General features: G+C 39.1%; 1 protein-coding gene across 4 annotated transcripts in view; it reads left to right on the forward strand.

Moving 5' to 3' along the window:
• RNF145 (ring finger protein 145) overlaps positions 1-17,743 on the forward strand; it is a 50,861-nt gene extending 33,118 nt beyond the window's left edge. For all 4 annotated transcript variants that reach the window (XM_054568107.1, XM_054568108.1, XM_054568110.1 and 1 more), the window contains exons 6-11: positions 526-701; positions 4,059-4,199; positions 6,729-6,911; positions 12,614-12,761; positions 13,814-14,170; positions 16,388-17,743. In XM_054568107.1, the coding sequence (XP_054424082.1) occupies positions 526-701; positions 4,059-4,199; positions 6,729-6,911; positions 12,614-12,761; positions 13,814-14,170; positions 16,388-16,801 (1,419 nt within the window). In that variant the 3' untranslated portion in view covers positions 16,802-17,743. The remainder of the gene's footprint in view (positions 1-525; positions 702-4,058; positions 4,200-6,728; positions 6,912-12,613; positions 12,762-13,813; positions 14,171-16,387) is intronic.
• Positions 17,744-23,927: the final 6,184 nt, after the last annotated feature.

Raw genomic sequence — 23,927 nt, forward strand, 5'->3', positions numbered from 1 at the left:
CTTGTTAATTGTCAGGGCAGGTGGGGAATTATGCCAGTTATCTTGGCTTCACAATAGAGTAAACTTCTCCAATGATTATTCTGTCTTCCATCACTTTTTATCATCAGTGACATCCCTTAATAAACTGTGAAAAATTGTTTTATTTCATTTTTCCCTAGCCCCTCAAGCAGTGTTGCATCATTTATGCTCCTCCTGATCATTTTAATTAGATGTAAGTTAACGAGTCTCCTGGTGTTGCCTTTGATATAGTTTTACTCTGCATGTGACTGTCCCTGAACTGTTAGGGCAGTTTACTGTTGCTATTTGATGCGTGCAGATCAAGTGTTAATAATAAAAATCAGTACATTTTTAAAACATGCTGTTTGCTAACTATGTGTGTAGCGTTACCTTTAAAAGAATTGATCTGAAACCATCTTGCAATAAAAGCAATCCAGGTTTTTTTAAGTCCTTCAGAAAAAACTCTTGTGTTTAAAAGTCTTTATTGACATAACAAGATACGTTTTCCTATCTTATTTTCTTACTCAGGTAGTGGAGGTATATGGCCTTCTAGCCTTGGGAATGTCCCTGTGGAATCAGCTGGTGGTCCCTGTACTTTTCATGGTTTTCTGGCTCGTCTTATTTGCTCTTCAGATCTATTCCTATTTCAGTACTCGAGACCAGCCTGCGTCACGTGAGAGGCTTCTTTTCCTTTTCTTGACAAGGTAATTATAAGAGCATACCATACTGCACATACCCTTAGGACAACAAAACGGAAGCTAGGAATAGTTAAATTTTGCAAATTAACTTTTATCAGTCATATTGTAGTACTTCATATTTAATTAAAGATGGAATTTTCATTCAGTGGTTGCCTACGTCTGGTGACACAGGGCGGTGCTTATAGTATAATAATGGTGGTGCCTTTGGCTGCAGTGTGGACCAGAGTGCAGCAAGCGATTTGTAAAAAGGCATGGAGCAAATTGTAACAATATTTTTTCAATTTCAAGTTAAATTATTGGGTCAATAAAAGAAAAATGTTACCAAAAACAGCCATCCTTTATTCAGTATTTAATATGTGCCAGCCACACTAATAAATAGTTTTCCTCACACTTAATCTTTTCTGCAGTCCTGATAGATAGATGCCTTTGTTATCATCACTGTTGTGGAGCTGAGGGAGCTGGACCAAGGCACACAGGGGACACTGCTGAAAGCAGCAGCGCTGACCCTGCGCCCTTCTGAGCTCACGCCCTGTGACTTACCTCTGCCCTTCACTGTGCCCTGTTACTTTTAATGTATTACTTCATCACAGAGCGAGAGTTAGATAACTGGTGAAATGGGTATATTATTTTAGTACTATACTGTTGAACACAAAGGAATTCTGACTTGGTTTTTAATGTTTAGTATGGAAAAAAAAGTCATTGGAGACTTTTCCCACTTCACTGTCTTTGCTGTGAGCTTATGCTAGATCCACGTTTGTCAGTTTTCACTCTGGGTTTGAATCCCAAACCCTCAGAATCTATCGCAAGGTACACATCTTTGTTTTCTGGCTCATTGTCACTTTAAAAGGCAAGAATGAAACTCCTCCTGGAAAGTAAATATAAGTGGGTAAAAGTCTTGAGTTTTAGTTAATAGAACCGTTGTTTTTCAGCCATCCAAAATGATGGAATATTGTGTACAAAGTGGTACAAGGAATGAGAAGTTCAAGACAAATTTATGGTCCTTAAGGAGCATGTTATTTGTTAAGATTCAAAGTGTTATCCAAGGTTAAATATTAATAAAAGGCAGTACCTTTCTTAACAAAAAAAGTAGAATAAACTTACACTGAGTCAGATTTTGTCTTTTTGGAAGTAAAACTTAAAATTGAGAAGTAGCTTCTATACACATGCAGTAAATTGATATCAAACACATTTTAATTCCCTATTATTTACTAAGTTTTACTGCTCTTTACTTTTACGTAAATGTTACAGAGTTTTTATGAAGAATTTAAAAATAATCCAAAAAGTAACGGAATTTAAAGAGAAAGAGATAAAACCTGGTGGTTAGAATAATAACCTGTGGTTCTGGGGCTGGCTGTGTTTTAAACCAGATTGTTATACGGTGTAAAGCACAGTTGAGTGAAGTATAGCATAGTGGAGTGAATAGGCTCAAAAACCAGTAAGTAAGCTGTGAAGGCATTTGGACTTAGTTACAAAGTAAGAAAATAATACTGAGGTCTTAGGTGAGGTTTAGATATATTGCCAAACAAATTTTTCTCTCTATTACTTTTTTTATATGTAGGATAAATTTCCCCTCAAAATAAGAATGCTTTAATTGGGTTTTTAATAGAGAGGTTCCCACAGGGCTCTTTGCTTAATTTATCTCTCTGCCAGCATTGTTCTTTGGCCTTTTTGCTGCTCTTGTGAGCCAGGTTCTATTTGTGTGTTGCCTTGTCAAAGAACAACTTATTTACAGAAAGGAGGATTGCAGGTTTACAAGATCACTGTGACTAAACAAACTGACAAAAAGCATACATAAACTGGGGGAAAAAAGAAGTCTCTTTTGCAGCTAAAAAATAGAAACTAAAAATCAATAAAATGTCTCATTGAAGAGAGAGGGGAAGAAAAAGTTTTATAAACTTCCCTAACTCTTTCACTTCCCCAAAGCTAGGTTGAATTGAAATGTTTTGTTTTCTTTAGTACATTCTCTTTTGAAAAAAATAACAGCACATTCTTTTCTAAAGTAAGAGAAAAATAAAATGATTAAATCATATTCCTAGGGTATAAAAGATTTCTTTAAATGTGGAGGCAAAAGTAGTATGGATCTTCACTAAAACTTTCAGATTTCCAATGAGAACTAAGTAAATTTTTAGTATTATTTTTAGCCATGATTTTCCTATTTTTCAATTACTGGACAGTTTGTTTAAACAAATTATTTTCTCTGAGAAAAATGTCAAACATTTTAGAAATTAGATTTGTAAATGCCATAAAATTATTTATTTTAGCTATCAGCCACCATGGTTGGTAATATTTTTCATTCCTAACATAAAATAGTATACATAGGTCTGTGTAAAATTAGATACTTGCTTGTGAGTAGCTGTATAGTAAGGATAACTACGTAGCAGACGCAAAGGCCTATCTAGGGAGCCAAGGACAGGTGTGTTTCCCCTGAATGAATCCCTAATCCATCCGAATGAAACTCTTCCCTACACTTCTGGAACTGAAGATACAGTGCTTTGAACATTTCTTAGTTGCTGTGTAAATGCTAAATCCAAATTATGGGTACATAATATTACATATATTTGCAGAATACTTGGCAGTAAGTTACTGTGTAATATGTTCAGTCAGATACTTGCATAAAACATGAAAGCATTTCCAAGCTTTAGTGTAAGACCTTCCTGTTGCCCTTCTAAGTGGTATTCATAGCAAATTTTTATGTTAAATCTTGATACTAAAATTATTTTTAAATGGATTTAGACTATATTTTTGGACATGCTTTTGAAATAACCCAGAATAAAATGAACTTATCTAAACCTAAATTAAATTAAGTTTAAAGCACCTCTGGAAGAGGCTGTTGAACTGAGGTGAGATGAGTCAGCCTGCAAAGTCAGCACAGACCTGCCCCGTGGCAGTTTGGTCGAATAAGGCATTCCGACTCGTCACCGCAGTAGCAGTACAGTCAGAACAATTTGAACAGCCAACATTTTCCAAAAGCAGCAGTGGACGACTACACATGTTTCTTTTGAATATTACTAATATGTTAATTATGTGTTTCTTAAGGTTTGAACAAAATTTAAACCCTTAGAGTTTTAAGGAGATGGTGCATTTGAAGGATGGTACATGAATAAAAATAAAGATTTTGTTTCATGTATGGTGCTGTGTACTGAATATTTGCCAAACAAGTAGGAAAATGTAGGATAGGGTAATAATAAGAATGGATTTAAATAATTAATAGACTGATTAGGAGACATTATCTGAAATTTTAGTTTGGAGTGTTTTAATTAATGAAGATCAAATCAAATTTGGTGTTAAATTATTTAAAAGCTTAAGATGTTTTTACTCCAAATGGAAAATTTTTATCTGTCAATATTTCCTCCTCTCTCCTAGCATTGCCGAATGCTGCAGCACTCCTTATTCTCTTCTGGGTTTGGTCTTCACGGTTTCTTTTGTTGCCTTGGGTGTTCTGACACTGTGCAAGTTTTACTTGCAGGGTTATCGAGCTTTCATGAATGATCCTGCCATGAATCGGTAAGTTCTTAACTCTGAATATCTCTATAAATTGTAATCTTATATATAACTTGAAGAAGTAATAATAAATATTTTTGGTTGTAAAATTTGGATTAAAATACTGTTAAAAATAATTAAATTCCCATGTGTAAAAGATGATGTATATAACTGCATATTGGATACCTATTTTCTAAATTTCTTTTAGAAATATTTGATAGCTGTTTTTTTCCATTTGAAGTATATAGTCCTGTTAAAATCAGGTTTCTATTTTTGATACTTTCTTAAAGTTTTAATATTTGAACATAATTTTGATACTAGTCAAAAGTTTCAAAAGATGCGTTAATAAGAACACAGAATAGTTAATTGAATGGTTATTTAATCACTGAGATCTGGTATTGGGAAACCTATTTCTAGAACTTGTCATGATTTCTGTTAATTTAACATAAGAGTTTCATGGTTTCATTTGTGTAAGTTTATATAACCTTTTCTTAAACTCTAAATTTTTATTAGTTATTTCAGAATTAGTAGATGGTGAGTACCTTGTAAATTACATGGGAGGACTTTTTTTTAAAAGATATTATTTATTTTTTAGAGGGGGGGGAGAAAGGGAGAAAGAAAGGGAGAGAAACATCGATGTGCACGAGACATTGATTGTTGCCTCTTGCACACCCCCAGATGGGGACCTGGCCTGCAGCCCAGACATGTGCCTTGACTAGGAGTTAAAACTGGAAGCCTTTGGGTGCACAGGCTGATGCACAATCTACTGAGTTACACCAACCAGGGCAGTGGGTTTTTTTCCTTTTTTCATGACGGAGAGTTTAAAAACCTATGCTCAATATTCCTGCCAGTCCCAGCTAACACCTTTGTAATGGAAAAGACGGGGGTGGGGTAAGAAAGAAGAATGATTCATGTCTAAATTCACAAAATTTATACCATTCAAAAAAGCACAAAAAGGAAAGCGACATCTCCCTCCCCCTACTTCCCATTTTTCTCCCCCAAGGTAACAGCTATAGATGGTTATTTTAAAATTTTGTTTTTTAAATATTACCCCCTTCTCCTTTTTTAAAGATTTATTTTTTCAATTTCACTTTACATACAGTATTAATTAGTTTCAGGTGTACAACATAATGATTAGAAATTTTTATGCATTATGAAGTGTTCACCCCAGTAAATCTAGTACCCCTCTGACACCATATATAGTTACTGCAATATTAACTGTATTCCCTCTGGTTTACTTTGCATTCCTGTTGCTATTTTAAAATTTCTTATAGGGAAAGGTACATACACATATATACTTTTTGGTTCTTTTCCACATACTATAGACACTGTTGTATATCTTATTGTTTCACTCAAATGTATCAGATAGTGTTTTGTTTTGTTTTTTTAATGTCAACCCATACATACATCTCACTCTTTTCAGTGAAAGCATAGTATTCCAAAATATGGGTTTATCTCTCTTGTTGTTGTTAACAGGTAATTCTGTTACGAGTATCATTATACACGTCTCTTGTTTTTAAGCCCTTCATCAGGCAAATTTCAAACCAACAAAGCAGAGAGAATAGTAAAATACACCTTTATGTACCTGCCGCCCATCTCCAATAACATGGGCAGTCTTGTGTCAGGCCTGCCTCTGTAAGCTCCGCCCCCGTCTCCGCGTCCACGGCCCCTGCTCGCGTTCGCTTGGAGTGTATCTCGGCTATAATATCATTTTACCTATAAATATTTCATTTCAATCTGTAAATCTTTCAAAAAAACATAACTACAAGAGAATGTTTATTCCTAATGAAAGAGTTCCTTGACATCAAATGCCAGTTGGTGTTCAGATTTTCTGACTATCTAAAATGTTTTAAAACATTTTGTTTGACCAACTTAAGAGCCTAATAAGACCCAGATTGCAATGGCTTGAAAAGTGTCTTAAGTCACTTGTAACATTTAGATCTCTGCTATCTCTGTACTGTTTTCTTTTATTTTATTATTTGAAGACACCAGACAGTCCTTCTCCATTTTTCAGAGTCTGGATTTTGCTGATTGTGTCCCCGTGATGTCATATAACATGATCCATCATCCACTCTATTTCCCCTGATACATGTATCTTAACTTTTGTAGTCTTATTCATAGGAAAAATTATTTCCAGCAAGTTTATTGAGTTGAAGGATATGTTCCTTTTATATTTCATAGCAATTTTTTCTCCAGAAAGGTTTTATCTGTTTGTATCTCATGATGTAAATATGTATAATTCATTGCATACCTAAGAATGGTAGAGGTATTTTGTTCATTATCATAGTCCGGTTAGAACACTTTTATTTTGGAAGTTTCTTTTTTCCTCTTGTATGCTAAAGTAGTAGCTATTAGGTTTTACACATATAGTGATACATTATGATTGTGTAGTATCACATTGATCTTACATGATAAGTTAATATTCTGATCAGGTTTTTTTATTTTTGTCTAGTGATCACAAATATGTAACAACAGTCTAAACCTTTAGGTTATTTTTCTGTTGGAATTAGATTCTGATTATTGTTTGTTTTTCTGAAAATGTATGCTTTTTAGGGGCATGACAGAAGGAGTCACGCTGCTAATCTTGGCCGTGCAGACGGGCCTGATCGAACTACAGGTTGTTCACCGGGCATTCCTGCTCAGCATCATCCTTTTCATTGTTGTAGCTTCTATCCTGCAGTCTATGCTGGAGATTGCAGACCCTATTGTTTTGGCACTGGGAGCATCTAGAGACAAGTAAGAAAATTCCTAAAATAAATTTTTGTAATATGCTTTACATGAGTTTGTTGTCTGAAGATTTAGATACAGTTTTAGAGGCAGAAAATGGTAGAATAATTGGTATTAGCTTAAGTTAACAACTTTACATTTCTATTTTTTTAATATGGCTGACTTATCTGTTGTTTTCTCTCTCAAGATTCCTATAGCTAAAAGTCACATCAAAGGCCATGTATTACAAATCAACTTTTCTTCATAGAAATTTAGTACTTTTTATATTTTCCCAGTTTAGAAATGAAGAACAGAGCATAAAATTTAGTCTAATAAATATAACAAATAATATATCATTTTATTCTTTGTTAATGCTAAAGGAGAGAAAGCATTGAGAGAAATGTAAATGAATGAAAAAGGCTATGAGGCAGTCATAGAATAGACGTTTACGGAGAAACAGCCTCATTGGACAGGCTTTGGACAGGCTTTAGACAGGCGGGGCTTGCTGAGGCCATAACAGGATTCTCAGCACCGCATGGTGCCAGGTAAGATTATTTTCTGGATTCCTGTTCATTCATCTCATATTATGGAAATTTTAAGGAATAAAAGTCAAATTATTATTTAGCTCTTTAGGATACTGTTTTGGCTTCTTATAGGTTATACAGGAACATTCTATAAGGAATGGCTTAAAATTCTGTGCACCTACTTTTTCCCAGCATCTCTCTACACTGATTATTGATTATTGAAATACCTGATTTTATTGCTGCGTTGGTAGTGTTTAATGAGTAAGGGAGCAGGTAATGTTGTGGGAGATAGACTTTTCACAGCAGATTTTAGACATTTCATATTAGCATTTTATTATAGTTTGTCAGATTTATCTTTTTATCCCCAGATAAGAAACCTTCTAAGGTTTCTTAGAAGCATTTAAGGTGTTGAACTCAAAGATGAACTCAGGTAATAGCCACCTAAAGATTGGGTTGTTTTTGACTTAGTACTATTTTGTCATCTCTGGAAATACCTTTTGACATTAATTAATTATTAAGCGTATATTAATAAGATGAAGATAATACTATAGAAAGTTTAGGCAAGAGAGGAAAAATACATAATTCCACTGCATCGAGCTTTTATTGAATTTTAACTGCTTAAATAAGAAGACATATATATGTATAATACACACAAAAATTAGACACAAATTTAAAACTGCATAATGTATGTACTTTCTGTGTAGGTATGTAAATATATATAATTGTGTGTATATGTAAATACATTATTACTTCATATAAATGGGTCATAGCTTGATTTTGAAAAATAGTTTTAACGCAAATCATCCTACTAAAGAAAATGATTTAAAATTTCACTCCTAGCATAGTGTAACTACTGTTACAGTAATTTCTTCCTGCCTGCCTTTCTTTAAAAAATTTATGTTTTGAATCTCAAAGGAGGACTATTGACAGGTTTATTTTTGTCCCTTAACTTCTGATAATAGAAATGTGGCAAGAAACAATGTAAAACACTTTCCAAAGGTACCTAGCTTTAATTTTTACCATATTGACAATTCAGTTTCTTTTCTGACTTGCTAATTCAGATGGTCCCACACAGTATAGCACTCACTTAACTGTGTGTGGTCACTTTTCCTTCCGTCTATATTATAAAGGTAGGAAGGATGATTTATGCTACATTTTTTGTCTCCTTGTGATGTGATGCTTTACATAGAGAACATATTACAGATGCTGATATTTAATTAAAACAGCTTAGTTCCATTGCAGACATAAACTGCAAACTATTTTGGTTGAAATCCACATTTCCTCATAGGATTTTAAATAATCTGGGTTCACGTTTTATAAGAAATGATTAAATAATAATTTTAAGTCTCTATATTCAGTTGTTTTTAAGAAAGGGGATAGCTATTTGGGGATCACGCTGACAACTTTCTAGATTTTTGATCACTATGTTAAAAAATTACACTAACTTTGGCTTTTACTTACCCAGGAAATGGAAGTATCTAGTATCTTTTTTTCCCCCCTTAATCCCTTGTGGAGGTAATAAGGCCCTACATCATCTACTTGCTTATAATTCGGGTAATTAGAGTAAGTAGTTCTATTAGTAAACTTGTAGGGGGTAGAAATCACCCCCTTTTTTTCTATTGCACACACAGATTTTTGTAGATTCTGCTTAAGGTAATTATTAGGGGTTTTGTACATTTATCTTTTAGAAGTTGGTATTCAATCTATATTAAATTCAGGTACATTTAAGGAATAAACTATTAAAATACTACAATGTATGAGGAGGAAAACAAAAGAAAAATTATGTTTCTTCTCCTGTGTGTAATTGCACTGTTGACAACAAGTAGGGTTCAAGTAGAATCAGAAACTGAAATCTAAGTCTAAAAGTTCTCTTGTTCTGTTGCGTGTCTTAAAAGCATAAAGTTATAATTGTGACTTCCTCTGTGCAGTAATTATTGATAACTTTTGTCCTGCTTACATCATGGGGCCTTGCACTTGGGTAGATAGATCAGTTGGTGAGAAAAGGTAATAATAATTGGAAAGTAATTTGAAAAATATCAAGCAGAAATACATTTTCAAGTTATATTTGGCACTTCAAACAAGCCTTTGTGCTTAGGAGCTGCTATATGAATAATGGGTTATTGTTCCTTATTCAAGGAGTTTAAATTTGGGCAGTAAGACTTTTGTGTGTGTGTGTGTGTACACATACAGGTATACATACATATATAATTTTTTAATATATTGGTTATGCTATAACAGGTGTCCCAATTTTCCCCCCTCTGCCCACCTCCACCCATTACCCCCCCCCCATTCCCTCCAGCAGTCCCCCTCCTTAGTTCATGTCCATGGGTCATGCATATAAGTTCTTTGGCTACTCCATTTCCTGTGCTATTCTTAACATCCCCATCTATTCTGTACCTACCAATTTGTACATCTTAATCCCTGCACCTTTCCCCCCAATCTTTCCCTTCCCCCCTCAACCGATAACCCTCCAAATGATCTCCATAGCTATGAATCTATTTCTGTTTTGCTTGTTTGCTTAGTTTGTTTTTATTTTCATTTTTTAGGGTCATGTGTTGATAGTTGTAAGTTTGTTGTCATTTTATTGTTCATAGTTTTGCTCTTTCTTAGATAAGTCCCTTTAACATTTCATATAATAAGGACTTGGTGATGATGAACTCATTTAGCTTTACCTTATCTGGGAAGCACTTTGTCTACCCTTCCTTTCTAAGTAATAGCTTTGCTGGATAGAGTGATCTTAGATGTCAGCTCTTGCTTTTCATGACTTTAAATACTTCACTCCAGCCCCTTCTTGCCTGTAAGGTTTCTTCTGAGAAATCAGCTGACAGTCTCATGGGAATTCCTTTGTATGTAACTGTCTCCTTTTCTCTTGCTGCTTTTAAGATTCTCTTCTTATCTTTAATCTGGGGTCTTTTAATTATATGTTTTGGTGTGGTCCTCCTCAGGTCCAATTCACTTGGTACTCTCTGAGCTTCCTGGACTTGGCATGTCTATTTTCTTCACCAAATTAGGGAAGTTTTCCTTCATTATTTTTTCAAATAAGTTTTTGGTTTCTTGCTCTGCCTCTTCTCCTTCTGGTACCCCTATGATTCAGATGTTGAAATGTTTAAAGCTGTCCCAGAGGTTCCTAAGCCTCCTCATTTTTTTGAATTCTTGTTTTTTCATTCTGTTCCAGATGAATGTTTATTTCTTCTTTCTCTTCCAAATCGTTGATTTGAGTCACAATTTCCTTCTCTTCACTGTTGGTTCCCTGTATGTATTTCTTTACTTCACTTTGCATAGCCTTCAATTCTTTCTTTATTTTGCATCTATACTCAATCATTTCTGTGAGCATCGTGATTACCAGTGTTTTGAACTCTGCATCTGATAGGTTGGCTATCTCCTCATCGCTTCATTCTTTTTCTGGAGTTTTGATCTGTTCTTCTATTTGGGCTATATTTTTTTTTTTTTTTGTCTCAGCGCATCTGTTATGTTGTAATGGGCAGAGCCTTAGGTATTCACCAGGGCCGGACAACCTGTGTGAACCAGATTGATAGAGTCTCCCAGATGGTGTCCCTGGTCTGCGGTTCTGTGTAGGGGAGGGCTCAGTAGGGGACAGTGCCACTGCCTGGCCTCTAGAGTTTTGTCAGAGGGGAAGCTGTTTCCAGGCATTTGTCCTGATGCCAGACACTTCAGTTTCTCCCCATGGGCCACTGGTGCCCTTCCATCTGCTGCCCTGGTGCTGAAGCCCAGAGGTCGTGAGTCTGTAGAAGTCCTAAGTCCATTGTGGGCCCTCTACAAAGAGGCTCCTGAGACTCCTGCAGTGTCTTCTTCCGTCCCCAACCCCACTGTTTCTATAGCCAGAGGTTAATGAGGACTTACCTTCCTGGCACTGGAACCCTGAGCTGGGTGGCCCGTTGTGTGGCGGGGACCCTCTGCCCCTGAAGTGCCTCCCCTGATTTTTGTCCCTCACACACGGGCGTAGGACTGCCCGTTCCGCATCTCTGCACCTTGCCTTGCTTCTCCGTGGCTCTGCGCCTCCTACTTATCTAGGTGAATGTGACTTCTTTAATTCCTTATTAGTTGTCCTTCCATACAGTTAAATTTTCTGATGATTCTGGGTATTTGTCTCAGTCTAGTTGTGATTTTTGCGGTGCTTGTATGAGGAGGCGAGGTGTGTTTACCTTCACCTCCATTTAGACCGTAAGTCTCTTCATCACATAAAATTTTTTGATAAAAATAAAAACATAAGTGAAAATATTTACAGATACAATATATAAATATCTATCTAATTGAAAAAATACTACGATTTAGTATGTGATTGGTACAGGTGTTAAGAATTCTGAGAGGGTAGGTGATTCCAGGATAAAGGATTTATATTACGTGTGTGTGTGTGTGTGTGTGTGTGTGTGTGTGTGTGTACATATATATATTTGTTTAGCTTGAGTTGGCTTAAAGTGTTTAGAAAAAGAGAGATTAGAGTGAAGACTTCGTGTTTTCCTGGGAACACAGCTAATTAATTAACCACATTTGCTTATAGTCAGAAATGGATGTGGACAGGCTTGGACCAAGAAATTGGGAATGAAGGATGTCAAATACCGGGCTAGGAAATTTAGAGAAGGCATTGACAGTATTATGCTAGTAGAGCCTTAGGAAGATGAACCTGGGTGGCAGTGCCCAGGGTAGATCTCCGGGGAGGAGCACCAGCTAGTAGGTCCTCTGACGCAGAGGTTCATGTTTTTCCCCAGCCGTAGCAGCTGTGAGGACTAGCACACCTGCTCATCAGAGAGCATTTGTCTTACTAACCCTGCATGCGTAGGAGCAGAGATGTGCACCACAGGGTGGAGTGGGTGGGAGATGATGGAATAGGACGTAAGAACTCAAAATACTGTTAAAATTGTTAAGGTTTAATGCTACAAGAGCCTGAACTTGCTTTCAAAAGGCTAGGACTGGGAATGAAACTGAAAGCATACTGTTGAAAAAAAAAGAATTGATGGGACTTGGCAGTTGACTGAGTGTGGAGGAAGGGAATGAGTCGTGCGGCTTGGAAACACCAGGTCTGCGCCACAGCTTGCCCTGAACTCCAGTGCCATGACCGGCGCGACAAAGGGCGTGCGGGGCGGTGTTTGCAGAGTTAATAAGCATGGCAGGCGCCCATCGGAGGCTCATCTAATGGTTGTGTTACTGCTAGGTCACAGGCACGTTAAAATCATTCTTTTTTTTCTCTAGGAGTTTATGGAAACACTTTCGTGCTGTGAGCCTTTGTTTATTTTTGCTGATATTCCCTGCTTACATGGCTTACATGATTTGCCAGTTTTTCCACATGGATTTTTGGCTTCTTATCATTATTTCTAGCAGCATTCTTACCTCTCTTCAGGTAAGCCTAGAATTAATTAACCTTAAATAATAGCTAATTTTCTTATTTTTGCTTTCAGAAAAGTAAGTAAACTTTTTCAGGATTTATGATTGGAAGTGGCCTGTTTAGGTGATTTCTTCCCACCCTCTTTACTAGAATATGTTACATTTATTTGAGCATAGAGGTTTGAAGGTAAGTTATTAAAATACTAGACTTGTCTTGCCACTTACTATTTTTTATCAAGGTAACTAAACTTCGTAATTTTCCTTTCTCAAAACGATATGGTACAGAGTTGTCCTGTAAGTTTTGAATTGATTAAATAACTGTCAAATGTAGTTACTATATGAAATACAGTGTTTGGGGCACCCGTTTTTTGTTTGTTTGTTTGTTTGTTTTTTAGTGAATACCCATTCAAAAACATCTATAGTTTCATGATGCATATAAATACATGATGGTGTATTATACGCACAGATAACAATATTGCCCTGAAAATGATAAATTTATTGTAATTTGAAGGTGGATCTTTGCCACCTGATCTGTAAGAAGTAAAAGAAAGTGCAGGACTGGCAGTAAAGATTTATTCATCGTTCCTTCAAAGTAAAAGTAAAAGTTTTTTCAAAGTTGAGGGTCAAGTATGACAGCAGAATTAGGAAAATTCAGATAGAGTTTTTATGGGTCTTGGTGACCTAGGGAATAAGAGGAAGGGAAGAGTCAGAGAAAACTAACTACCAATCAGAATCGTTTTAGGAAAGTTCTGTCTCACGGCATGGCTTTTTCCTATCTAATGCCTGGATTACTAAGATCACCATGTTTCAATTATACCACTGTCTCCTCTAGATATTAATACAGCATCCTGGAAGTGTTATGAATGTATTAATGTTTCAAGTCTATGAAGAATCTTCCTTAGTGGTCATATTTATTTTCAGAGAGAGGAAAAGAGGGAGAGAAGCATTGGTTGCTTCTCCCACTCACCCCTAACTGTGGCCTGGCTCACAGGCCGGTGCTCACGCCACTGAGCCACACCAGCCAGGGCTGATCCTATTCTGTTCTAATGCACATGCTTTTTATTTCAGGTTCTGGGAACACTTTTTATTTATGTCTTATTTATGGTTGAAGAATTCAGAAAAGAGCCAGTAGAAAATATGGACGATGTCATCTACTATGTGAACGGCACTTACCGCCTGCTGGAGTTTCTGGTGGCCCTTTGTGTGGTGGCCTATGGCGTCTCAGAGACCATCTTTGGAGAATGGACAGTAATGGGTTCAATGATCATCTTCATCCATTCCTATTATAATGTGTGGCTCCGGGCCCAGCTGGGATGGAAGAGCTTCCTTCTCCGCAGGGATGCCGTGAATAAGATTAAATCATTACCCCTTGCTACGAAAGAGCAGCTTGAGAAGCACAATGATATTTGTGCCATCTGTTATCAGGTAAGTTGCACAGTAAGAATCCGTTTGGGTGGGTCCTATGGTGTATCCCTTGGGACCTTAACCACATTAACCAGATTCAAGTTAAATTCTCAGGCAGAATTATCTCCTGGGTACAAAGAAAGTGGGCCCCAGAAATTACTAGACCTGATAAAATATTTCCATTTTATTTCTAAATTTTTAAATTTAGTCCCTTAAATTCTAATATATTGTTATTTTCAACATTATTGCTCACCCATAAATAAAGGAAAAACAGGTCAGGTGTATTTTATATTTTACTCCTGAACACATTTACACACACATAAATATATGCACCATCAAGTATATACTATCATTCGGGAGTCAGCAGCTTCTGAAAAGTGGTGTGCCAAGATTCTGACTCTTCCTTCTGGTATTCCCAGGGTGGGGAAAGAGGGTCTATTTACTTCATGTAGGAGGAGAGGGTACGTGGTTCCTGTGGGTTGATGGACGTCTGTTGTGGGTACAGGCCTCTCCATGCGGGGCCGGGCGGGGAGGCGTGGCAGAGGCAGCCAGCTGGTGTACTACTGCAGTCTTCCTGCCCTTCGTACATGCGCCATGTGGAGCCGATGATTGCCTTCTATTAAACATTGAAAGATGATATTTAAATCGGCTTGAAAATATAACAACAGAAAATAGGCCTAGAGTTTAGTCACCAGTCACCTGTGCAAGGGAGTGGTTGGGTAGCAGCTTTTACAGCTGAACTGTACTGTGGGAAGTGTAGACAGAAATTATGGGCAACAGCAGAAGCTGTTCCCTGAAATCACTCTTGGGGTGTGGGCTGCTGAGTATCAGTGGGGACACAGGGAGTGCTCTCCCTCCACGGCTGCGTGGCGGGTTCGATAGGGTGTGTGTGCACTTGTGTGTGTGTGTGTTTAAGACCATCTGGAGTAAGCACTTTTTTCTAAGCGTAAAGTGCAGTTAACCATTTTCTTTTGTTATTAGAACATACTTTTGGGTACTAACAAAATGACTTTTTTCAGGTTGTTTTTATGTTTGGGTGTGAGGCGTGTAAAGTCAGTTCCCCTGAGTTCAGTGGTCGTTGTTCTGGTCCTTTCTCCCTGGTGCTCAAGTACCTTGCTATATGCAGGACAGAGCGCAGCAATGACAGATTCAGGGCACATCAGCTTAGGGGCCTGTGTCTGAATATTCCACCTCTGGGATTTGAGTCCTCTTCTTATATTTCCTGTTGTCACATCACTTTTTTTGAGGTGCTCGAACTACCTGCTGATACCACACAGAAAATGAAAGTCCAATTGCTTAACTTCCCAGCTGGCTGCTTTTCCTTGGATGGCTTTCTGCTTAAAGTTGACTCCCAGGTGTTACCAGCTCTTGGCAAGGAATTTCTGCGATAGCCACAACTCCTTGTTTTGAGACTATAAACAAAATTAATGGTCAATTCACCAAATGTATTATCTTAAACTTAAACTTCATGACCTCAGCCTTCTTCCCCAAATGTGTCTTAAGCAAGGATGTTAATGCCGAGTGTAGCGCCTCGTCTTGCGTGGCCGTCAAACTTGAGTGTGCCGAACGTCACGTGGTAGCTTGCTGTAACTCTAGCTCTGTGAGTGCCATCTTTAGCTACCCTGATTCAGTCATCAACATCTGGCCCAAGAATATGCGTGGCTAGTAAACACTGTGGGTGACTCTGATGCAAGGTGAGAAACACTGGCTTATCCAGACCGTGTCTTGAAAACTGGATATATACATGGAAATTGAAATTGCCACTTCCTTGCCAATACCCTGGTGTTTTGTGGCTGATTTTTTCTACTTGCCAATAATCTCATCTTGGAATAATCTGTTCAACTGTGGAAAAGTCAGGTGTTCATCAGGTGTTCTGAGGTTCTGGCTACTGGGCCGCGCCGACGGGGCCCGGTAATCATACTGCTACAGGTGTGTGACCCTCGTGCTTCACACCAGGCAGGACCCGCTGAAAGCCTGGGTCATTTCTTCCTCATACTTGGTTTTTCCATATTTTTGAAATTCACTTAGCCAGTGGTTCTTGCATTATTTGTGTAAAGGGGGGGTCTCTGATGGCAAGAAGATTATTACTAAAATATAAAGTTTTATTCTAAGATCTGTATTACAGATTTTCTCTGGGGAACTTCTGGAAAAGAAATGTTCCAACTAGGACTTTTGGGGGTATCTGCAAAGGTTATAGGTAAGAGGCTTTTAATGAGGTATCTCTGTTCCCCCTTTCAGGACATGAAATCTGCTGTGATCACGCCTTGCAGCCATTTCTTCCACGCAGGCTGTCTGAAGAAATGGCTCTATGTCCAGGAGACCTGCCCTTTGTGCCACTGCCACCTCAAAAACTCCTCACAGCTTCCAGGGTTAGGGACTGAGCCGGCTCCTCAGCCTCCTGCTGGAGCTGAGCAAAACGTCGCACTTCAGGAAGGTACTGAACCCCCGGATCAAGAGCATCCTCAAGGGACCGGGACGCAAGAAGGCTCTAGGGACAGTAATGAGTGCATTGTCAGCGGATCAGATAGCCAGAAAGGGACTCGTGAGCCCAAGGAACGTGCTCTTAGTGCAAAAGCTGGAGCGTGTCCTGTCAGCGTCACCCCAGAAGAGACGCGGCAGGAGGAGCGCTGTGGCACTCCGAGGGGCAGTTAGCTCCCCGTGGAACCTGCGCTTAGATTGAGGAACGAAGGTATGAGGTGATTAGACAGGAAGCTTGACATTCCAAGGATCTAATCCAGGAAGTACTCTCAGTGGAGAGTACCTGCTTTCATGCCCTTGACATTGTGGGAGAAATTTTGCAATGTATGCTAATCAAAATGTATTTATATATATCCTGTGCTGATGTTTTGTAGAGGTTTGCCAAGGAAATTCAACCTCAACAACTTCAGAAACTGCCCCTGATGTGTAAGGGATAAATAAAATCAGATTCGAGTGTTTGAAAGGGGCTAAAAGGAAGACAAAGAGCATAAGGACAGTGGGATGAAGCAGGCAGAAGTGGAACTGACATGTTGCTTTCTGTGGGACAGGATCATTCTGTTACAGAATATGAGTAGTGACCAGCCCCTTTCTCCACCCGCTTTCCCTCAGCTAATTGGAGCTCAGTCTGGTGATTACTGAGTTTTGTATTGCATTGATTGAAATCAAAGATATAAAAGCATCGATTGTATTCAGAGATCGAAACCCGCTCATATACTCTGTATGTGCTTTAGGGGAGGGGCGGGCGGGTACTTGGGCCTTGCGGGTACATTCATGTAATCTGAGACTCTCGAACTTTCTGATGGAGTCTTCAATATTTTGTGTATATGAAACTTTTGTTAATATATTGTATACTGTGTTGGCTGTGTGAAGTAAACTAAAACTCTAATGAACACTTTGGATCCAGGTTAGCGTAGGAGACCAAAGTGGGAAGGGCTTTAGGGCACTGATAAAGGCCCTAGTGTACTTTTCAATCCTGTGTAATGTTTAATTCTTGCAACTGAATCAAAACAGTGTTAAATTATGGCAATATTTGCACTTTGGGAATGAGTACATTATTGTATGATCACACTCTGCAAATGCCACTTTTAAAGCTGTTAATAGACTTTGCACCTTTTCTTTGACAAGGATGTGTCATATTTAAATTTTTACATTCATCATGGCTACAAGTTAGAACCGGGGAGGGGGGAATGTAATTTTTTATGGGAATTTTGATATGAAAAGAAATTAGTCATTTATTTATACAATAGGCTTGGCTCAAAAAGTGTTTTTCAGACTCGGTATTCCTAAAGTGGGATGTGACTTTATTTTATTTTTAGTAGCAAAATTGGATGTAGACTGACAGACATAGTTGAATGTCGTAATAAATTTAAATTTGAAGATAACTATGTTTTGTTTTCCTGTGATGACTATTAATATAAAGTGTCTTGTTGAAATTTTGTTCTTAGGAGATTTTCTTTTATATATACACAGCTGGGTTTCTTCTATCTTGATCCCTGTCTGAAATGCCCTGTAGAGGACAAAACTTTCTGCTTGAAAACGTGCCAGTTCTTTGAAATCTACACCAATGGCAGCAGACCCACCTCTGTACCCAATGCATCTGGAGACCTTTTTAAAAAAACACGTTTTTTAACCACACTTCAGACCTACTGCACAAGCTTGAGGGAGCCAGAGAGTGTGCACTTCAGAGCGCCCTGTGGCCTGACACCAGCACAGTTTCACATTCAGGAAAGAAGTGGGGAGACTGCAACGGGGGGAGCCAGAGGGTTCCCACCATCCTTCGTGAGCTGGCTTACGCAGAAGACAGGGCAGATGGCTCCCTCTAGTGGTAGTCAGGCTGTTGTCCAAGACCTGGCAGCGATCTCCAGTTTAAAACTGATGTTCAGCCTTTGGGTTAAAGATAACTTTAAATATTAAACTTTCTGGTACCTTGTTTGAAGGAATTAAAATGGCATATGAAATGGAAATCATTTGCAGTTTGGTGAACTTGGCCAGCCTTTAGCGCTGTTTTAATAAAAGTAGAGACTCCTTTGGCACCAAGTTTCACATTAGAATACACTTTTTTACCTCCTATTAGCGTGGAGACCCCAGCTCTGCTCGACAAGTCGCAGGAGCCTCTTGACCCAGCAGCCTGGTGGACAGATAACAGTCTGTCAGTGTGTGTCCCTTTGTTCAGTCAGGAAAAGTGTCTCACAAAACCCTCAACATCTCTGGCTTTACGACGACAAGGATTTATGTCTCACACACACTGCATATGTGAGTCTGCTGTGGAGCCGACTCTCAGGGGTCTAGGCTGATGACTAGCCACTGTCTGAAACCTTTCTGACGAAACCTTTCTGGCCCAGGGAAAGGGCTCTGAGAGGAGTTAGCAATTTCATGCTCCCTCCAGTGGTGACACAGGTCCCTTCCTTTCTCCCACCCCCACGCACACCCTGCCCGAAGGCCCTGCCAGCACAGAGGGTGTGGAAGTTCAGCCTTCCTCCTGTGGTCTGTAAAGAGAACAGATTAGCAGTGCTGATAAACACCACCCCTCAGTTGAAGCAACATGCAATTATTTACACATGAATCAAAATTTGGGAGCACACCTGTCAATGGTTCTAAGCGTACTGGTTGAGAGCCTCTGACTTAGTTTGCTGCTTGTTCTAATATGCCATCTGTCTTTTGAATTTGTTTTCCAGCCATTTTTGTAAGTTTCCAACTCACTGCCAAGACTTTGGACCTACGAAGAAGATAAAATTGAATGTAGTTTGTGTTCAATACTATGGAAGAGAAAACAAAATTAGGTTTCCCTATATTATTATTATTTTTCTATTGATCAGATTAAGTGAGAAAATATCACATTCCTTATGGGCCCTTTTTAGGCCACTTGTTCTGTCCACCTGATAATTGCCACTATTTTTAAGACAGTATGTAGCTGTTTTTCACTCATGATCACGTCTCTTAAAAACTTTTTATTCCCTTATGAACTTGGACATCAAAGTTAGCACCAAATGGTCTAAACCCTCATACTAGTTGTCGCTGTGTATTTCCAGTTTGTGGTGGTTTTCATTTTATAAAACTTGCCCTAGTGGCCTAAATCCTGCTATTTGCACAGCCTGTCTCTGGAGGTCTCTCAATAGGGCCTCCATGTATTCTCTGGAGTATACCATGTTTTCATGAGCATTTTACATTGAAACACTGCTTTTTCCCAAAGGGTTTTGACATTATGTCAAATCGGGATTGTAATTAGTTAATAGAAATGGAGAAATTTTGCAGTTTCCAAGTTGAAAAGGGAGGACTTTCTCTATGGCAGTGGTAATGGGACAAGAGCTGGATAGAGGTTTAAATATTAATAAAAAATGTAAGTGCCAATTTTGAAAAGCTGCCTTTAAAAATCAGTTTTACACTCTAGCTGCTTCATAAAAATTGGGATTTTAAATATATCCCAGAACAGAAGGAAAATTCTAGAACATGACAAGTTGGAAGTAGGAATTACAAGGTTTTATTTTTTTCGAATGCTGTATGATGTAAAAAAAAATTTTTTTTCCAACATTGCTTATTATTTGAAAAGCATTTTAAAAGAAAAATCCTAATCTCACTTTTGGAATTAGTCTTCTCATGTTATTTTTATATTCGGTGGTTAGCAGAACTCCCCCATGGAGAAGTGCACAAACCCACCGAGAGTCATTTCTACTTCTCTTTTTAAAGTTGACTGCCTTTGGTTTCTGAAATTCAAATACATTCCAAACCATTTGGCAATTCATCAGTTAAGGCACACCTGTTTCTCCCACCTTTGAAGACAGAGAGTGCTATGACTTAAAAAAAAAAAAAAAAAAAAAAAAAAAAAAAAGGATTGCAACCCTGGCTGGTGTGGCCCAGTGGATTGAGTGCCAGCCTGCAAAGCAAAAGGTTGCTGGTTTGATTCCCAGTCAGGCCACCTGCCTGGGTTGCTGGTTGGGTCCCTGGTGGGGGGCACACAAGAGGCCACCAATGTTTCTCTTCCTCTCTCCCGCACTCCCCTCTATAGGTAAATAATCTTTAAAAAAAATAGGATTACATTTTATAGGTACTACTTGCTTAGAAAAAAAATAAAAAATACTAGGAGCTGCCCATGGAACTAGTCATTCTTGTGGCCACTCAGAAAAATTCTCTCCAGTGGATTCTACAGTTGGATGCAGTATGTGGACAGGTTGCGAATCAAGGTAGGACATTCCCAGTGAAGGGTGAGCAAACCCCGCGACTAACTATGCTTCTGGCATCCCCTGTGTTGTCCTTGATTTTACCAATACTGATGTTCATGTTCTTTTCCTAAAATCTATGGTGACGAACGTTGAGCTGTTTGACCTTTAGTTTTTCTTTCTATTCTTAATAGGTACAAGCAACTCCTTGCTTTCCTGTTGTTTTGTATGTTCTGAGGCATGGCATCGGACTTGCTGGAAATAAAATCTTGATGAAGGTAGAAGAAATCCCGAGCCAATTGTAGATGGAATATTCTCTTCCTTTCCAAATGAGAACTTGCCAAGCTGAAGTCATTTCTGAGTGGCATCGTGCCTGCTGTTTCCTTTGACAAGCCTTGTATCAGCCCCGTCAGACTGAGGGAAATACAGGCAGCAGAAGGAGGAGCCTTCACCAAAGGCAGGAGCTATGGGCTACAATTTTTAATCCCTTTCAAGCTGTGTGATCCTCGGCCAGCCCTTGTTATTCTGAGGTATTATTCTGCTCAAGGTTTTGCCCATCTGTATTAATATCTACCACTGACTGATGAGCCTCGTATATATCATACATATTTTTACGTGCTATGCAAATATTAAACGGGACTCGTGTTTGGTTTCCACTGTGTTCCCAGTGCCTGGCACAGAGCAGGGGCCTCTCAGCACCCACTGAGTGAACGAATGAACTTAGTATGTGGTTCCTCGGATAACCCCTATGGTTTGAAAAAGGCAGAGAATCTAGTTCGTTCTAGAGGCAGAGTGTAGCGTTACGTGCCAGCTAGCCAAAATCACGTCTGGGATTGGTTTCTGTTTGCCTAACTGAATTCAGATACAGAACTCGGAGTTTCTAGAACAGAGGTCCCACATCTTGAGCATCCAGGTGAAATCTGGGCTGATGCATTTTGCTTTGTTTTAAGGCTTGGCCTCCCTGGTGTGCTTCAAAGTGATGTTTTCAGAAACATTTGAACTGGTTGCCAACTACTTAAAAATGGCAAGCCTATAAATACTAATGTAATTTGCCAGCTTCTCTCAGAAAATTGGAAGAGCTGGTCGCATGAGGTTAGTCACTCCTGCCTGGCAACAGTTGGCAGGAGCTGAGGTGGGTTGAGTGGGCTAGTTTCTAATTCAGCCTGATCTCCTCCTTGCCGTGACCTGCTCTTGACAATTAGACTGTTACCAAACTTCTGTGCCCCTAAGAGATTCTGTGATTACTGGTCAAGTTTGGCTTCTCATTTAATGAAACTGTATAGTGCAAATATTCTGTTGATCAAACTGAAAAAATACAAGGGAACCAGAAGCAATGTGGGTACATCCAATGCTCACTTGTGAAAATGTATAATCTGTATTTTCATTTTTCTCTAATTACAGTAGTTCAGTTTTGTTTTTTAAGTGACATTGTATTTCATTTGAACCTTTTTTCAGTTTGTTAGAATTTTGCACTCTGTATCACCAAATCTTTGCATGACCCTAGGTGAGTGTTTCTCCATCTTTGATGGGCATTGGAAACAGGTGGGAAGCTTGTCAAACATACAGATGCCTGGACCCCGCCCCGCAGATTCCAATAGGGGAGATTTGGGATGGAGACTGAGCACCTGTTATCTTTTTACAAATTTTGCAGATGATTCTGATCCCATGGAAATGTGAGAACCTTTGATCTAGAGTAAATGCTCCTGCTATTTTGGTGAGAGGGGGTTCCTGGTTTGAGGAGCCACGGCTCTAGTGGAAGAAGGTTCTTATAGAAGAGACACACGAGAAGACGGTTGCCTCTGAGGAGCGTCTGTGGTCAAACTGCAGCGGCTCTAACAGCCTGCAGGGTTCCTGCAGGGAAGCAGCGAAGCCTGGCGGGCACGTCAGTGCAGGTGCACGTGTGAGCTCTGGCCTTGTCCACCAACCATTTTGGTTGATTAACCACCCAGAAAAGTCTGAAACTATTTATATTTGAAGGTAAAACATTGTCAGTTTTTCCCCCCTCCCCCACAAGCCCACAGAGTTGAAGAACCATAGAATTTTGGAAGCAAACCAGCTTTCGGAGATCTAGCAGTGTGATGCTTTGAGAATCCAATATGAAGGTACGGTTAATAACACACCATCTGTGAGACACGGACATGGAGGGTCCCCCGCAACCACCCCCGGCTTGCGTGCAAGGGGGTCAGTGTGTACGTAATCATTTTCCCCGCCTCGCCCAGTCCTTGCAGTGACCACCCCCATGTATTTGAAGAGCTAAATAGTCAGAATTAATGAACTGCTTCCCCTCCCCTTCCCTTACAGTTTGATCCCAAGGCCCTATAATCCTGTGTTCTAGTTAACAGAACTCACGGTCAATGTTTTTCACACATCTGTCAAGTAAAGCATCACATCATCTTTTTCTGGTATTTTCCAACAAAAGGATAGTTAACACTGGCCTTGTGCCAGGTACTCTTTTAATCCCTTTACACAAAATAACTCCTGATACTTGCCTGTAGAGGTAGGTATTATCCCCATTTTCCAGATGAGGAAATTGAGGCAGAGAGACATTTAGTGACTTGCTCCAAGTCCAACATGGTAAATATTTGAACCCAGGAAGTTTAGCTTCAGAGTCTACTTGATCTTGACATGATCGTGTATACCTATTCACCGACACAGGTTTTTCATATTTTCTTTTTTATACTTAAAATTGGTGGAGGTGGTAGGAAAGATACTTGGGGAACTACTTCCTGTAGACGTCTGTGTGCTGGGTACTTTGTAGGTTTCATTCATTCAGCCATCACTGCGACGGTCTCCGTCAGACCCCAACGCTGCTCTTTGACAACTGACGTTTCCTCAGTTCTGTGTAAAGTTCAGGAACAGCTTCAACCAGCATCCCACCCCTCCTCCTCCCGTCCCCAACTAGCTAGCCTGCCCTGTGTCCCCGCGGCCTCTCGACCAATGCCAGGCACGGTCCCTGCCCTGGCATCAGAAGACGCACAATTAAATAATGGAGCATGATGAGGTCCCTGCTGGGGACCCTAACTTCTCTACTCACCTGTGCTTTTGTGAAATCCATTGTTTTTAAATCCAAAAGGGGTTTAAGCTCATCCCCCCAGATTCATTTTCTGTGAAATGAAAAAAGAAAACCAGTCCCTATTTAAAATGGA

Source organism: Pteronotus mesoamericanus, unplaced genomic scaffold (assembly GCF_021234165.1).
Source record: "Pteronotus mesoamericanus isolate MK-2021 breed Mesoamerican mustached bat unplaced genomic scaffold, CSHL_Meso_final contig_2, whole genome shotgun sequence".
Taxonomy (NCBI): domain Eukaryota; kingdom Metazoa; phylum Chordata; class Mammalia; order Chiroptera; family Mormoopidae; genus Pteronotus; species Pteronotus mesoamericanus.